At 38.8% G+C, this 17940-nt stretch overlaps 1 protein-coding gene across 3 annotated transcripts in view; it reads right to left on the bottom strand.

Moving 5' to 3' along the window:
- Nucleotides 1-17940, bottom strand: part of LOC124605368 (nardilysin) — a 391451-nt gene that overhangs the window by 24521 nt on the left and 348990 nt on the right. For 2 of the 3 annotated variants that reach the window (XM_047137001.1, XM_047137009.1), the window contains exon 20: nt 15820-15847. The exons of the other annotated variant lie outside the window; for it this stretch is intronic. In XM_047137001.1, coding sequence (XP_046992957.1) covers nt 15820-15847 — 28 coding nt within the window. The remainder of the gene's footprint in view (nt 1-15819; nt 15848-17940) is intronic. 3 annotated transcript variants of the gene reach the window in all.

The following is a 17940-nucleotide window of genomic DNA, read 5'->3' as shown; positions in this document are numbered from 1 at the left end:
CCTCTATTACAAAGGCATGATCAGGAGAATTACTAATGATATTCTGCAAATTCTGTCTGAAGCACTCTACAACTACAGATCCTGACCTAGGTGTTCTATGAAATCATTCAATCACCATTTTTGACTTATTTGATACTCAATTTAACACAGGTTAATTCACATTCAGAATCCGAGATAACCTCACCAGATTTTATCGAATTTTTTACTGCAATAAACACGCTGCCACCATTTGTGACTAACCTATCCTTACGATAAACATTCCAGTCTGAACTTAGGATCTCATTATCATTGACATCTGGTTTCAACCAGCGTTCTCCCAATACTATCCGTGCGTTGCAACCTTTAGTAAGCGATACTAATTCTGGGACCTTTCCTAGGATGCTCCTGCAGTTTCCTAAAATCATATTAATATTTTCTATCTCTGATCTGCAAGGACCAAGAGTATCTAAGGTCACTGTGGCTGATTTAACAGGTAAATTGTCTCTGCTCCCAAGGGAGGGGTCCTCTATCCTAAAAAAGCCCCATGTGCACGCCATACCTACTCCGCTACCCTAGCAGCTGCTTCCTGTGTGTAGTGCGTGCCTGACCTATTAAGGGGACCCCTAAAATTCTGCACCCGATAGCAGAGGTCCAGAAATTTGCATCCGATACTGTCACAGAGCCGTCTGAGCCTCTGGTTTAGACCTTCCACTATGCTCCACACGAGAGGACCACGATCAACCCTGAATACGATGCTACAAACAGACAGCTTAGCCTGCACACCACGTGCATTGCTAGTTGCCTTTACCAAATCAGCCAGCCACTGAAACAAATCAGCCAGCCACTGAAAGGAGCCGAGGATGGCCTCAGAACCCAAGTAGCAGGCATCATTCATGCTGACATGTGCCACTACTTGCAGCCGGTTGCACCCAGTGTGCTCGACAGCCACCGGCAGGGCCTCCTCCACATCACGGATGAGACCACCCTGCAAACATACTGAGTGAACACTGAAATTCTTTCCCGCCTTGCCTGGTATCTCCCTGAGGGGCTCCATCACCCACCTAACATTGGAGCTCCCAATGACTGGCATACCCACCATCTGTATTTGTCTTGGCTGAGCAGGGAAATCGACCACTGGCCCAACAGGAGAGGCATCCCATGCTGGCTCAGAGTTATCATCAACACTGGATAGCACCTCGTATCTGTTGCTAGGACGTAGGGAGCTAGCTGCATGGCCTGCTCCCTCTTTTGTCTTCCACCCTGTGACACGCGAACCCACCATTGTCTGCCACCCACTCTGGAGAGAGGACGGGCCAGTCAGATGTTATGTATCGGAAACCCCAGCAACGTCCAGGTCACCATGGGATTCCAGTGGCACTAAAGCTGTTACAGGTCTCGTCACTGGCACCCCGACATCACAGCAACATCGAACATTAGCTAGAAGCTTGTTGATGTCAGCCAATGCAGCTTCCAGCTGTTTACAGACAGCAGCCAACTCTCCTTGTGTCCGCTCACAACAAGCACTGTACCTAGCCATATCATAATGTGTATAAAAGACGTAAGGTCTCAAATGGCACTATTGAGTTTGAAAATATACCAAAAGAGACTAAAGTAACACTGAAAGTTGCTGTACAGATTTCTCACTGTACTCTGAGACCGCAAGCTATTAAACAGAAATTAATTTCTCTACTGAAGTTGATGTGTTTACAGATACCTGTTATTAGAAAATCTGTTTGCCAAAAAGTTACTGATGAGATAAATATTCAAACTAGACTGCACTGGTTTAAACTGTGTGCTGCCTACTAGCACAAAATAAAAACTTGGTGGCTGACAGAGTTTCTGGCGGTGGGAAAATTTACACTAGGAAGCCGCCCTGCACAAGAATATTCACAAGACTTACACAAAAACAGAAATTAAGATTTATTTTCTAAGCACTAGTCTACACAGTAAAATACACATGTACAGTTCACTTCTTTGCAGAAGGGGGTTAATTTACTGTTTATCAGACAAGTGCTGCTGCTGCTGCTGCTGTGCATCATCTTGGCTCAGCAGCTGCAGCTACACGTCACGGGTTGTGATTAATAATCAAATAAGGATATATAAGGAATTGACAGTTATTTTCATGATGATACATGATGCATTAGATAGGAATTTCAGTAGATAATGATGCTCAAACAACCTGCACTGTGAAAGCAATACCACAGGAATGTATCTCTCTCTGTCAGCTGTGTGATGTTTACTTGACAGGTAAGGAATTTCATCGTACGACTTCAAAACCACGTGACATCACAGAACTGCAGAGAATTACAAGACAGGGAAGATCCTATTAAAATCTGTGTGTAGGTCTGTAACCAGTTTTCACACCTGTTTCAAAATGTGCTTTTATACCTTTGGTACACATTATATTGATGTCTGATAGATCTGTTTTCCCACAAACAGTGTACTGGAAAACATGTAAATGCGGTGAGATTTCATTCATGCATTGTGCATGATGTGAGAAATATTTATGTTTTGCTTATGATAAGTTTCACCCCGCCATTTAAGAGAATGCTCATGAATAGACAATGACTTAGGATTATGCAGTAACATATCTTAGGTGTATTTTTGTGCTATTTATCATGAAGAAAATAATTGTCAATACATTAAATATATAATTATTTGATTACTAATCACACCTCCTGATATTTTACAAAGAAAAAAAGAGGCAAAGAAAAGTATTGCAATTATCAGATGCAATGAAAAAAAAAATTAATAAACAAAATGCTACAACCACAATTGAAAATGGATCATTGGTTTGGCAGTCAAATGCCTTGGCCGCTTAACTGAAGACCTCAGTCTGCTACATACAATGTATGATGGGTACCTAAGTTACTGCATGAAAACACAAAAATGTTAGTAACTCAAACGTTATTAACTTCAGACCCATTATTATATTAACAAAAAATGTTTGTTTTTAAATGATCTTTGGATGTATGGCATTGAAAATATGATTTGCCGTCATCAATATTGACCTCAATTTTTTCAAAAACTAGGGAGTTTTTGGCAAAATCCGAAACATGTCTCTCTATTTTCAATATAAAATGTCCTTGCAAAAACTAATCAAAATCGGTAACCCATGTGTTAGACTCTCCTCCTGCAAGATGGATATTTTACTAAGAACCATTACTATTCGATTCACAGACTGACAGTTGATACTATTGTTGCAAAAGTAATTTAGTTCAATAAATTTTGTGAGCTGAAGTGAGAGTCACATTTGCGATGAGACCGTCACAACTTTGGTCCACCAAGTGCAATAATGGACACCAGATTTTTCGAGCTTTCACAGAAACAACTAAAACAACAACAACAACAACAACAACAACAAAGCTGAAACAGCAGCAACGGCTAAATCAACAAAAAGGCTAAAACTACAACAGAATCAACGGCAGCAGCTTCAGTCATTTAACAAGGATCAACGGGACTGGGAAGTACGTGAAAAACCCCTTGTGCAGTATTTCCAGGCAAGTAAGATTAAATGTCCAGACAACTAATAGGCCTTTCCGCTGTCTACAAATCCTCAATTATATTCCTTGGTTCAAAAGTTATCCCTCTGTCCAGTCCATCAGTGTTACCACTGTCTGACGTATGTCTTTATTGTCTCATCATTTCCCCAAAAAAATGCACATTGTAGTAACATCACAGGTAGCCCAGAGCCGACATGATACAGTACAGCGAGTTTCCATCACCAATTCCAAAATGGTAAACAAGTTTCATTCGGAAGTGGCCAACCAGTTTTGTTCTCTGAAATCCCTGGATAATGTTGTGCATCTTTTGCGGTGGTACACTTTGTTTCCAAATTGCTTAGATGCCAAATGGGAATGTCCACATTACAAGGATGATGATGTGATTGTTCACATCAAAGTTACATAGTGGAGGTATCCCACAGCACGATGGACACCAGCCAGTGGCCCCAGCGAACGCAAATTAATAAAATTTCTAGCAATCATCAGATGCTGACACTACTTAAAATTTTGTTACGTGCAACCATACCAAACACTCCAGTAACTGTTCTTTTTGTTATTGGTGTCTCAATCTCAGTGATAAACCTGTGTGGGCACTCCCTTGCTGAGTGCAGTGCAATCAACATTCAAAATTGTTAGCAGACAGCCATTATGACATGTCACTTCTAGGACTTGTGCAACTAACAGTCACTTACAACCAGGTGTCTCGAATAGAGTCATTTGTAGCAGATCTGTTAGTCAACAATATATTTGACCTTGATACATACTCCATCTCCACATCTTCATCATCATGCAGTGTGTACCCTTAGCTCGTTGGTACCTTGAGTAACAAGCTTCATACGCAATTTGTACCACTGTTTAAACGTGTGTTTGGCGAACGCAATGGATTGTCATATGACCACACAGTTTTAAATCTGACAGCAGATGCAAGATTTTGCAAAACTTGTTTGATGCCAATGGGCATTAAGGATAATGTAAATACTGGGCTTGACACATGGGCACAACAAATTTTGTCTCCATTTCCAACAGTCTGTGGGCAACACCATTAGTGTTGGATAGAAAACCAGCAGGCTCACGTCTATTCAACTGATTGAAGACTTAAAAAGCCATTAGTGCTCAGAACATTGATTCTTATAAATTGCCTTATTCAGATGAACTCTTTTCTAAACTTCTAGGAGGTAGACAAATCTCCAAAGCCAATCTTATACAGGTGTATTTTCATTTGCCTCTTGACAAAAACAGTCAGGAGATATTAGTCCTGAACACACAATTTGTACTATATCAATGTAACAGGATAACTTTGGTGTAACCGGTGCCCTGTTTCCACAAGAAAGGATTATCTTTTTAGTGGTCTGAAGGGTGCAATCTGGCTTTTCAGAAATTAAAATTGACCCTCCAAGTAGCCTCCTATCTTGGGATTTATCAGTCCCACGTTTCATCTTCAGCGTATGACTCTACTTGGCAAATTTACAATATTCTATTCATTGCCACATTTCTGCTAAGCATCCTAATGCAGATGCGTTATTCCACCTTCTATCAAGCTCTGATCCTGAATTTGATTGCCAGAAATCAGCTAACCAGGGCAATTGCTCGATGAGTTAGGTTGGTTGGTTGTCATCGAATTAGGGAAGGACGGGGAAGGAAGTCGGCCGTGCCCTTTGAAAGGAACCATCCCGGCATTTGCCTGGAGCGATTTAGGGAAATCACGGAAAACCTAAATCAGGATGGCCGGACGCGGGATTGAACCGTCGTCCTCCTGAATGCAAGTCCAGTGTCTAACCACTGCGCCACCTCGCTCGGTGCTTCTGCAGTGACATGTGGTTGGTAATTTTGGAGATTTTTGTTTCCATTGTGTGCAAAACAACTGCAAGATTAGGGATCAATAATCTGATGCTTTGCGCTATCAACGGTGTTTTGAGATTGTTGAGTTGTGGAATTGATTGAATTCTTGTACTGATTTCCTATATCAATGCTTGCACCATTCACATTGTAAGTTCAGTGATATGGAATGAAACCCATGTGCCATTTGGGAGGAAATGGTCAATCAGTGCCACTTGTGGTACTGTAAGTGTTAAGCAACTGTAACTGAATGTGACTGGCAAAACTAAAACCAGCTGAGCCACTTCTGTTAGAACTGTCACTCAGTCACACGTGTCCCTGTTTGGATTGGCTGAGGACGGGTGGTTCAGGAAAGATGTATCTGAGTGAGCATTGAGTTTCAGCTGGCTACGTTTTATGAATCCGTCTTGATCTTGTTGGCTGTGAGTATTGGATGAACATGTGCACATCTAGTTATGCTGTTGCCTTGTGATGGACAGTGTCTGCCTCGAGTATTCTCATTGTGTATCTTGCCATTATTCAAAAACAAATCTGCCTATCAATTTTGACTTGTGGCATTAAGTTGCTCACTGTCTGCCTCGAGTATTCTCACTGTCTGTTTTGTTTCTTAATCTTGTGGCTGTGTTTAGTGAACATACATCTTTGTTTGTATTTTAAGTGGTTGCCTTTGTGATGATCAGAACATACTGCCCTCATGTGTTTGAGAATTATGAACGATTGTAAAGAATAATGTATGTGCTTTGTCACAGTTCACCTCCTTAATCAGAGGGTAGTCTGAGCTCTATACCGCAAAAGCCTGTACCTAGACTGGATCTGCTTATACCAAATGATAAGCCGATATTAGTGTGTTTATTACTAGCAAGGCTATTGCCATACAATTTTATGGCACTGTTAGTATTCACTAGGCCAAAGCCTGTGCATTTATAAAGGTACATTGAGGTTATACCTAAGCTACGTCCATATGGGAGATGACTCCTAGGTATTAACAGCTCAGTAGTGTTCTTCTATTGCCTAGTTGCTGTAATCCAACCAATAGCAGACTGTGCTTGAGTAGGTAGCACAAGAAACATTGCTGTGCTGCAAATGTGATGCACGCACCTCTCTGAAACATACCAGTGACTCTCTAATTTGTAACCAGTGCTATAGTTTGTCTAAATAGAAGTTTGGTTTATAGTTTATTTTGTTTTTGTGGATTTAGTGTTTAGTTTCCTCTGTTTCATATCAAACAATGAAGAGTGCGATAAGTAGTGCCAGCCCGACACATGAAATGAAACAGAGGAAGAAAAGAATGCTACACATGCAGGCCCACGAATCTGTGTGTTTGATGAGGAACTGTTTTTCGGAAAGAAACAGGGATAGGTGAATCCTTATTTCCTGTTGCTCATGTCATTAAGAGAACTGCAACAGCTTTGAAATTAAGCAACCATACTGCTGAAACAATAGAGAAATATAACAGTACAAAACAAACTGTGATGGGAGTGGCACAACAATGTTGCAGCCACAGGAAAAAAGCATCTGAGGAAAATGAAAGTGATAGTGTTAGACGATTTCTAGAAAGATGCCGTTTGCTGTTGTATATATTTCTATTACACGAGAAAGGAACACACCACACTACCTAGACTGTTTGTGTTGTCTTGGAAAGACAATTTTTTAAAAGGAAGCAAATTATCATTGCTTACAGCACTCAAAGACATATGTTTCAGCTATTCAGTGTCTAACAGATGTAAAATCTTAATGGAATGAGCAGATGTTGTTGCATGGTATAGCAAATTTCTGTGTAGGATCATTAGTGTGACAATGGAAAGTACAGTGTGGCTAGATGAAACTTGGATTACTATCAGCCATTCATTACACAGAGGTTGGAATGATAAAATGCCCAAGTGGACAACAGTAGTGCATATGTTACTTTTGTTTTATGTGCAGGCACATAGGACAGTTTTGTGTTGAGTTGCCTGTTAATGTTTTGTTTGAGAAAGGAAGTTTATTATCATGAAGAGATGAACTGTGTAGTTTTTCAAGAGTAGCTCAAGACACTGCTTATGAAAAATCAGACTAGATCATCTGTGACTATCATGGATAATGCTCCATATTATTCCACTGTTCATGGTAAGACACAAACTTCAGCAATGAAGCAAGACAAACTTATTCAGTGGCTTAAAAGTGGATCTTAAAGCAAATTTGAAGAACGGCAAATTACTCAATATTGAGGCACTTCAATGCCATAGAAGTTGCCATATCTGAAGAGAAACTACTTGTGGAAGTTGTTAGGCAAGTGACAAGCAGGACCTGGACGAAAATTGTGAACAGCATTGCAAGTGTCATCAGAAAGGCACCCAAAAATGTAGGTGTTGTGGAGGAATCCATTGAAAAGCTATTTATACATCTGAAAAGAAGCAGTGATAGCTCGAGTAGTCACAAGAAGACCATTCTAAATCAGATTCTGACAGCAATCAGAATGGCATTTTCCCTTTAGTATATGTATTGCAAATATATAAGTAACTGTAAATAAAATCAGGCATAGACATGTTACCTGCTTGTTGTTGAGTCCCCCCCCCCCCCTTTCCCCACCAGCCCCCTAGAGAATGCTAGCAGCAGCACCAATGGGGCATGAGTTGCCATAAGCCATGTCCAGCAACACTTCCATCTGCCCACCTGAATTGTCAACACCAATCATTCATCTGATTGATTATAATACTAACTTTGGATATAAGGATTATTGACAGACAACTCTCAGTGATATCTTTCAATAAATGGCTAGAGCCTTAGGTGTAAGTTACGTCACTGCAGGGTATATACATGGACAAGGAAACCAACTGCATGACTTTTCCCAGATTTCCCAGTTAAAACTACACATTTTACCAGATGAAAATACACTTTCTCTGTGTTCAGTGACAGTAAACTTTCCTTCAAAACTGTAAAACTTATCAATCCTTTGAATGGTAAAGGTTTTATAGACCGGCACTTTACAAAACAAAACTCAGCTCACGTCACGTTATCTCACGAGAAAATGACAGCAGATATCAAGAGCCTAGGACATGCCACCAGAAAATGACAGCAGATATCAAGAGCACAGGACATGTCATGCAGTCAGACAATAGCAAACTCAATGTTAAGCAGCAGGAACACACAAATACGAAAGTTCATGCTTTAAATTTATATACATAGGGCATAGCTACAAGAAAAGCTAAGCTTTCACATACAATATTGATCTTTTTTGCTTGTGTTTCCCTTTAAGACATATTCAACACAAATTTTCAATGATGATACAAGTGTCTGGTCTTCAGGGCCCAAAAATTTTCTAAGGGGCTGGTTCTCAAAGTGTTAAGTTTTGAATGAGAGTCAAATGCTTTGTTATTTTAAAAAATCATCACACATCCTCCCATGTAACAACATTCACCTTGCACAAAAGGAAATTTACTTTGATAATAATACTTCTAAAATCACTATTTGCAATATTTTCCCACAACCTGTTAGGAACAGGTTTGTTTGAGCAGTTGCCAGAGAGCGGCAGAATACAGGAGTTACTGTGCATGCACAGCTGCAATGATGTAGAAAGTTCACACTTGGTGTTTGCTCTGCTCGTACACCTTTTGCCCATTTCTGTTTGGAATTTCATGTGTAGTGGAGCATCACCTGACCATGTGCAGCAGTCCAGCATTTTGTTCGGAAGGTGTGAAGAACCATATTATTATTTTTATTATTTCCTTTCTTCATCTCATTCTTTTCATTTTATACATATAAGACACAAAACAAGGAGAGAGATGCTCTTCAATTTTTTAATTCCTTTAGATTCAGCTGTTCATCTCTATATGCGATAGCGGATGGACGTATTGCAAGTTCTGCCGACTTAACATTGTTAAAAATTGTGTATTTCAACTGTACAGTAAAAAAGTGTCATCAAGATAGTAAAGTTTATTCACACAGTCATTTTCTGTTCATTATTTCACGACACGCCAAGAATCCTGCATCAAAAGGACTGCGTGAGCAGAGGAGGGGCGATCTGGAACCAGTATTATCATGCCAATCTCCACACACAAAAGTGGTAACAAAAGAGGATGTACATAAATTTACGAATGTTAGATGCTGAAGATACGTATTCAATATTGAAGGTCTGTTTATATTAGTGCCAGTTAAAGTTCACCCAGAATATGAGTACTTTCCAATTTTGTTTTTTCAATTATTCTTTCAAAATTTTCCTTTTAATTATTTAAGCAGTAAATTTTTATTAAAGTTTCCAATCCATTTTATCATTACAAGAAACTAATGAGGCCTTTGTTGCATTTGTTACAAGTCCATGAGATTGGAACTATTAACAACTTGAAGGAGCAAATTAAAAATTAAATAATGCCTACAATCAAGACACGCCAGGAATGCAGATTTCAGCAGTTAAGGTAGGAAGCTGCTACGCTGTATGCTTACATGGCCGCACTTGGCGCCATCTCTCTCACAGTAAATAATCTCTTTTCCTTCTCGTTAATATACTTCACAGAAAGTGCATTTCTCTATAAAAGACAAAAATCTGTATAAAGTCAACATTACGGTGCAAAATAATTCTTGCAAATTCTGTAAGATCAGAGAATACTCAGGTTCATTAATGAAAACACACATGAAACTGATTTAATTGAAAGATACCGATACAAACAAAATTCCATTTTTGGATTTTTTTTTTCTTTTAATAATTTTGTTAAACATTTTTTAACAATGGAGTCAAAGGAAAAGGCCACTGTTCAAAATTCATTACAAAATGCAATATGCCAAGATGGCAGAAATCCGAGCTTACCAACAGTTGAAAGTAATGCGCCAATTCGTGAACTGACTGATGGCTACCAAAACAACCAGCTTGGCATTCCATTATTAAAAAATGATGACACTGGTGATATAACTTATCATGATGTCACTTTTATGATACTCGATGGGCAATTTCTCAGTTCTCACCGGGCAACATTTTTCCAAATAGTGAAACTGAAGCTTGCGACAGCGAAACTTCCTCTGACTATTTGCTCAGTACGTCGCGAATGCAAGGTCAGGAAACAGTTCAAAAAAGGAATGTAAATACTAGTGCCAACCACAATTTCACACAACTCGTGCAACTAATAACACAACAGCTTACAAGACAACAGGAATTTCAAGAAAATGTAACACGAGTGTAACATAGCAGTTCACAAAACATCAGGAAAATATAGGGCAACAGCTTACACAGCAAAATCAGGCATTTAACGATCTCAAGAATAGTATTAGTCAACAGTTCAGTGAGGAGATCAAAAATATACATACTGACTTATCTGACAAACTATCTAGGAAGTTAAATATCCAGGAAGTTAAACAACTAAAACAAGAAATAATTACCGACTTGTCCCACAACATAAATACTTTAACAGAAAAGGTAACCTCTGTATATTGAAAACCGGAACAACTTGCAGGTGAGTTGCAAAACCACAGTGAAGCATACTCCCAAGTTCAGGATATGCAATCCCATGTGAATGCGTCGGTAAAAAATGGGACACACGCAGTCAGCAATCTGCAAGACATATGCAAAAACCTACCTACAGAAATACACAAGTTGAGTCTAAGAGTAGATCAGTTAAGTTTAGAGTCAGAATTTGCCAAAAAACAGAGAGATAAGTCATGTGCAGATGTAAAGGAAATAACTGAAAAAGCTGAAGCCAGGATGCTGGATAAGGGCAGGACCCTTGCTAAAAAGGTAGTGTCAGAAAGCAAAATTTATGTAGATACTGTAGAAGAAGCTAATTTTAAAGAGCCGTCTTCCTGTCCATATTAAGGAAAAACTCATTACCATCCCGGAACACGCCACTGAATACTTTCTATCTGTACTGGAATCAATAGATTTAATATATGAAGAGAGACCAGTACAACCGAAACCTGTTAATATGCTGATAGCAACACAGAGATTTATGGACCAACAAGTAAACAATGGATTCATAGAACAACACGGATGACAACCTTACCCCACACAGACGTATGGTAATGGTAATGGTAATCGCAATGGAAATGGAGAAAGACGTAAATACAAAGGTGGATATACAAGAAATGGGCAAAAATTAGTAAACACAATTACAAAGGACGAGTAGCATTTGGCCAGGCTGTACAATATGTACAGACACAAGATACTGGCAATAATCAGCCGATCGCTTGGCAAACACAAAACAATAACCGACAACCGAACAACCCACAGACAGTGGAATTCGGCCACCAAAGTAACACACATATGCTGAATAACACGCAGAGACAAAGAGAATTTCAGTCGAGAGCCTCTAAGGACACTAATTGGTGTAACCAAATGCCAGGGGTCAACATATTGGAAGTTGGTCCTCGACACACGTAACATTAGTAAGATTATTGTACCAGTCCGAACATGTCCAAACAATTTAGAAGAACAGCTTATGAAATTCCATAGTGCTTAATTTCTTACTATAATCTAACTCCGGTTTTCATATTGGCAAATAAAACTACATGAAGAAAGTTTGAAGTATACCGCCTTTGTATGGGGGGGGGGGGGGGGGGGCCAGGAGCTTCGAATTTCAAATATTACCGTTAGGATTGAATGAAGTACAGGTGTGTTTATCTCTGCACTTGACAGAGTGCTACGGCCTGAACTTTTGAGTAAGGTAACAGTATATGTGGATGACCTTTTAGTCGCTACACCCACTTGGGTAGAACATTTAAGATTAATTGAACAAGTATTGAGCCGTTTTTCTGAATATGGAGTAACAGCAAATCTCAAGAAATCTAATTTTGAACAACAAAAGGTAAAATTTTTAGGACACATAATCTCTTTGTAAGGCATAATGCCAGATCCTAAAAAGCTCTTATGGACTGCCCTATTCTGCAAAACCATAAACAATTAAGGCCTACTTAAGCCTAGTGTCATTTTTCAGGAAATGCATCCCTAACCAACTTATGAACAGTGACGCTCTATTCAATCTTCCCCGGAAAAACAGACCTTGGGTATCGGACAAGCAATGTCAAAGCGACTTTGAAAACATCAAGCGAGCCCTATTAAACGCTAATATTTAATCTCAAACAGACATGAGGAAAGATTTTTGATTCTGGATCGACGCATCTTCTTACGGTCTGGGTGCATGCCTTTTCCAAATGGTAGAAGAAGAAGAAGGAAGTCTCATTCAACTTTGAAACAGTATACATAAAAGGAAATCAAAACATAATAGCTGATGCTCTTTCTCGACTTCCACAAGGTTTAGAGGAATTCAACAACCTTTTAGAACAGGAAGGTGAAATAAGAACTATGTTGATGGAGGGCAAAACACTCCAACCATACTATGTTCACATGTGCAAACATGGAACAATTACAGCAGAAGACACATGGTGGAGTAATGTAAGAGCAAAACTTGCACATAATGGCGATGAAAAATCAAAAAGGTTTTTCACTATTCACAAAGTTTCTTGTTCCATAGGAAACCTCCTGAACAAGAGAAATGGTGTGTGTGTTTCACAGAGGAATGTGTGAATGAGTTTACCTTATACACACACAATACTTGGCACCATTAAGGCACTGCAAAATGCACTGATAAAATAGCTAAATATTGTTATTTCCCTAACATTAGGTGAAGAGTACTACAGGTGGTAAGAAAGTGTATTGTTTGCCAGAAAGCAAAACATTCAAACATCTCCAAACAGACAGAACTACATCCCATTGTGGCTAAGAAACCTGTTGAAAAGGTATCGTTAGATGTGGCTGGGCGCTTTCCCAGAGGTAAAGGGGAAGTAAAATATATAGTAGGCCTGTATGATATTTTCACTAAATACATAAAACTGTATGCTGTACAGAAAGTTACAGGCAGTTCAATTATAAGACGAATTAAAGAGGAGTCGCAAGATTAGGAAAACCAGAAGTTATCAGATAATGCCTCATATTTTATGGGATGTAAATGGAAGGAGTTTGTAGATCCCAACCAAATCAAACACATTTTAGTATCCAAATTTCATCCCGAAGTGCCCCTATAGAAAGTGTGTTTAAGGAATTCAACAGGTTTGTGAGGACCTACAGACCTCGTAAACATACCAAGTGGATTGAATATGTCATTCCTTTCTTACAAGTTGTTAACAACCTTCCCCATACATCAGCTGGATTTACACCTAATGAGCTGTTGTTCAATTGCAATCAGGTAGACGAACGGGAAAAACCTTTACCCAAGATAAAAATACTGGAATTATCACTGGATGATAAAGTACAACAAATATGGGCTAAATATAGGAAAGAATTGATGACAGAAAGTTGAAACATACAAAACAGTTTTACACAGGACAAAGGCGTTGCATAGAACACGTCCCAAATCCCCAAAAATTCGAAAACTGAACCATAAGTGGCAATTACTATACACAGGACCATACATAATTACCAAAATCCCCTACCCAGGAGCATACAGATTGGCACATGTGAACACTGGTAAAGACAAGGGCCTTTACCCACACAAAGACTTGAGAAAATTTATATAAAACTCTGCTAAAGCTTTTCTGAGTGGTTTTCGGGAAGTCAGTTTTCTTGGAGTACAATTACTGCATTATCTCACACCTGATTCTTTCTTATGACATAATGTCAAAAGTGCAAGAAGATGAAAACATGCACTTTAAATTCGGTACACAGTTGAAACTTGGTAACAGTGTGGGATGAAACAATTCTTTTCCAATAAATTGACTTCCTCTGCAGAAAAGATTAATAAAAGACAAATTTCTTTAGCAAACTGATGAAAATAACTTCATCAGTCTGCAAAGCAATTACTGCTTGTTTGCCAATAATGTGTAAATAAAATAAAATCAGGAAACTGAAACTAATAACATATTTTAGTCTTTGTAACTATATTAATGTATTTTAATTCATTTCATTGCTCCCAGCCACAGAAATCCATTTTGTTTTCATTTGAATTGAGAGCTGTAAATGATGAGAGAACAGCAAGATCACTAAACGTAAACGCATGTCATGTGGAGACTACTCTCCTCTATAGCTTTGACTGCTCTGCGCATGTTCAAATCTGGCAGCTTGGGCGTGCAAGAACAAGTTTTCTGGGTAGCATCTGCCTGCTTGGAGCTATTGCTTATGCACCTAACAGCCATGCTTCAAGTAGTGAGAAGTAGGAGAATGCACTTCTCACATGTGACTGCAGCATAAGCCTGCTGGCAACTGCTCAAACGAATCTAATTTAAACAGTTGTGATGGCACTCTCATCAAAACCAGTTTGTTGTTACGAAGTATTGCATTGTCTTCATCTCAAAAACTTTGACACATTTTGCTGTCAGCAGACTCTTGTCCATGCACTGCATTTTGTTGTTGTAAATGGTGCATTTTCTCTGCAACTTAAGTTTTATACTGGTGTTTTTTCTCATTTGCGTTTTACTGTAGCAGTATTATTCTGCAGCAGTGAGCTAAAGTGAAATTCTTTGTTTGAGTATCAGTTCTTACCCATCAAAATTACAAAAATTAACTCAAAAGTAAAGCAATGAAATATTCCCAGACTTCTAAAAAATTCCCGGGTTTTTTCCCCAGATGAAAAAATTTTTAGGTTTTTCCCAGGGTGTATATGTCCAGTACTGTTAACAAAGTTACTGATATGAAATGAGCGCCGTAGGTTGAGAATTAGCTTGGCTGTAGCTTAGTAAGCTGCTGCTAGTGCCAAATAATTCATCCAACCATTACTACTGAGTACTTGGTAATATCTGAGTTATGTAGGTAAGTAACTCTGCTACAGGCGTGGTTGTCATTGTTCATCAATATCAGTAGGTGGCTGTGTTTCTCTGACCAGTTGAAGAGCTTTTTCTGCCTTGACATTCACTATTCCTTGATATCAGAATTTTAATTTCTTGAAGCATTCAATTCACTGTCATTGTTGATCAAGTCCTAAATTGTTCATTAATTGCATGTTAATAATTGGTGTGTTTTAAAGATGAATGTTGACAGCCAGTCGTGCTGCTGGTTTTGGAGAGAAAGAATTTAAAACATTTAATAGATCATGTTAGTTATTAAGGTCTCTGTTTTGGAGTAAGGCCATCTGTGCCTTCCTTATGTCTTCCAGCCTCATCAGTTTCAGGGTTCAAGCCATCGTTGTTACCAATGATGCACTGATCGGGCTGGGGCAAGTTCTGATGTGTGGCACAGTGTTTGCTCTTTAGACATCTGGTGTTCCAAAATTGCATCCAGTCCCAGGGACTGAAAATTATTTGCTCATCCAATCTTATACTGAAAGATTTAAATAAACAAGATTGCTGCATCTCCTCAACTGATTCTTGTCAAAAAAAAAAACCTTCACTTCACTTCCCAATGATGTCGCCCTGGTACAATGATATAAAATAAGGGTTAGGGGTACACTGATCCACCACAAAGCACTGAAATGGCAACAGGCCAGAAATGCTGTAGAAATAAGATGAGACGTAAAAAATCTGTAAGTGTTCTACTTCATCAATCACAAATAGTAACAGGTAATTTCAAGAATTAGAATTACTCAGATTACCAAAGAAGCATTTAACCTACCTTTTCGGGCATCCTTACATCCCACCACCTGAAAAAAAAAAAGACTTACAATGAAATATAACTTAAAAGTGTATCTGAAAATATTTAACACGTATCTTTTGCATAATTATATGTCTTCACAGCAATTTGTAATGATACACAAAATTTTTCCTCAAAATTTTGCTCATTACTGTGTCTCAGTTGTTATAAGCAGGTACAGGTTTAAAATGAAAATTGATGCTAGTATATTGTAGCAGTATGGAAAATGTAATCCATTAGAAGAGATGTTAGGATGTAGCCTCAAGAGCAACTGATGCAATGTGTGGAATAGTAGGTATGTTGTCAGACCTTGTATTGGCCATCAGCATGATGGCTAAGTGCAGGATGGAGAAGTCATGGAATATGAACGCATTTCATCATGGCAAGATACTATGAATATCTTGGTACCAGAGCAATCATTGACATGTTGCTGATGTCACAGATTATATAACAGCAGATAGAAAGGGCAAAATACAGCAAACTGCTCACCAATTCAGTGCAGCACAAAAGCAGCAGCATCAACAATAGTTAAATAGCCAGATAATTGAGAAGCATTTTCTCACTATTGGGGATACAGGTGCCTGCACCCCACACATCAATATAAATTAGCATGTGTACAGGAAAACCACCCTCACACACTCAAAGCATGAGAAGTGTTCTCAAGGACAGATGAATCAAGGGCAGAGTATGCCAAAAGCCTCATGAGGTGATGCATTGAGTTTGGAAACACTATTCAAGTAGCAGTGATGGTATTAGTAACAGATGTGCACAAGGGATGAAATGAGACCTCGAATATCTCTGCCATCATTTCTCACATGCACATGATACAGGAACCTACGACTGTATGCATCTATTTTTTCACATACAACAACCTATACAATCTGCATGGCAATGCACCACCCCATTGATCCTAAACCGTTTGAGAACATCAGGATTTTTTTTGGGATTACCCCCCCCCCCTCCCCCTCAGTTCTTCTGGCCACAATTTTATTGAACTTATCTGCAGATGCCATTGAGGGAGATAGGTTTCACTTGTGATCAGCTCTGACCAGTATCTGAGACCTGTGAGCAGTGATAAAGCAGTCATGGGTCAGAATGCCTTCTCAATACCTTTGATGATTCATGAAATCTGTTTTGTGATTTCCAAAAAAGTATGCTACACACTATTAACTAGATGTCTAATTCAGTTGCTCATGAGTGTACGTGGGTAAAACACTCATCCAGCTACATCTTTTGTGTTCATGTACGTTAAAGTGGCTCTACAACTAATCATGGAGCCACATTTATAACATTATTATCTACCGTATTTACTCGAATCTAAGCCGCACTTTTTTTCCGGTTTTTGTAATCCAAAAAACCGCCTGCGGCTTAGAATCGAGTGCAAAAAAATGTTGGTAGGTGCCGCCACAACTAACTTCTGCCGTCGAATATATGTAGCGCTACACAGGCATGCTTTGTAGGCTCAAAGATAAATACTGGCGCCAAAACCTCTGCGTCAGTAAATAAATTAAAAAAAAAAAAAAAAAAAAAAAAAAAAAAAAAAAAAAAAAAAAAAAAAAAAACCGTGGAAGACGAGCTTTTTTCTCCGTCCCGAATTTCGACCACTGCATTTTCATACATTAGCCAACGAAGTAAATACAAATTCCGTATTGTTCATCTTCGAATGTAGCAGCTTTTCAATGTACTACGAAAATCGGACTGGCAAGACCGTTTGCGATGTTTGTCAGTATGGCCAATTCTACGTTCTGATTTTTTTTTCTACCTGTGAGAAGAGATGGTTGCTAATAGTAACCTGATGAAATGTGAATCACAAGCAGTATTCTCTTCACCATTCACCATAAGAATAATACGAATATAAACATTTTGCCATGTGTTCTTCCGTGTTTGTTGCTATCTCATTTAAATCCTGTCTGCCTAATAAACTACGAAACTAGAGTGAGACAACAGCAAACGCGGAAGAATACACTTATCGTGTCATGTTTATATTCGTATTATTCTTAGCCTAATAGTGATACAGTCACAAATGAACCACGGCAACTGACTAGATTTTTAAATCTAAGATGACTCTAATTTCTATGCAGAATTTGATGTACTAAAGAAGCG

Source organism: Schistocerca americana, chromosome 1, assembly GCF_021461395.2.
Source record: "Schistocerca americana isolate TAMUIC-IGC-003095 chromosome 1, iqSchAmer2.1, whole genome shotgun sequence".
Classification (NCBI taxonomy): domain Eukaryota; kingdom Metazoa; phylum Arthropoda; class Insecta; order Orthoptera; family Acrididae; genus Schistocerca; species Schistocerca americana.
The sequence above is the reverse complement of the archived record's forward strand: the minus strand, read 5'-3'. Positions and strand labels throughout refer to the sequence as shown.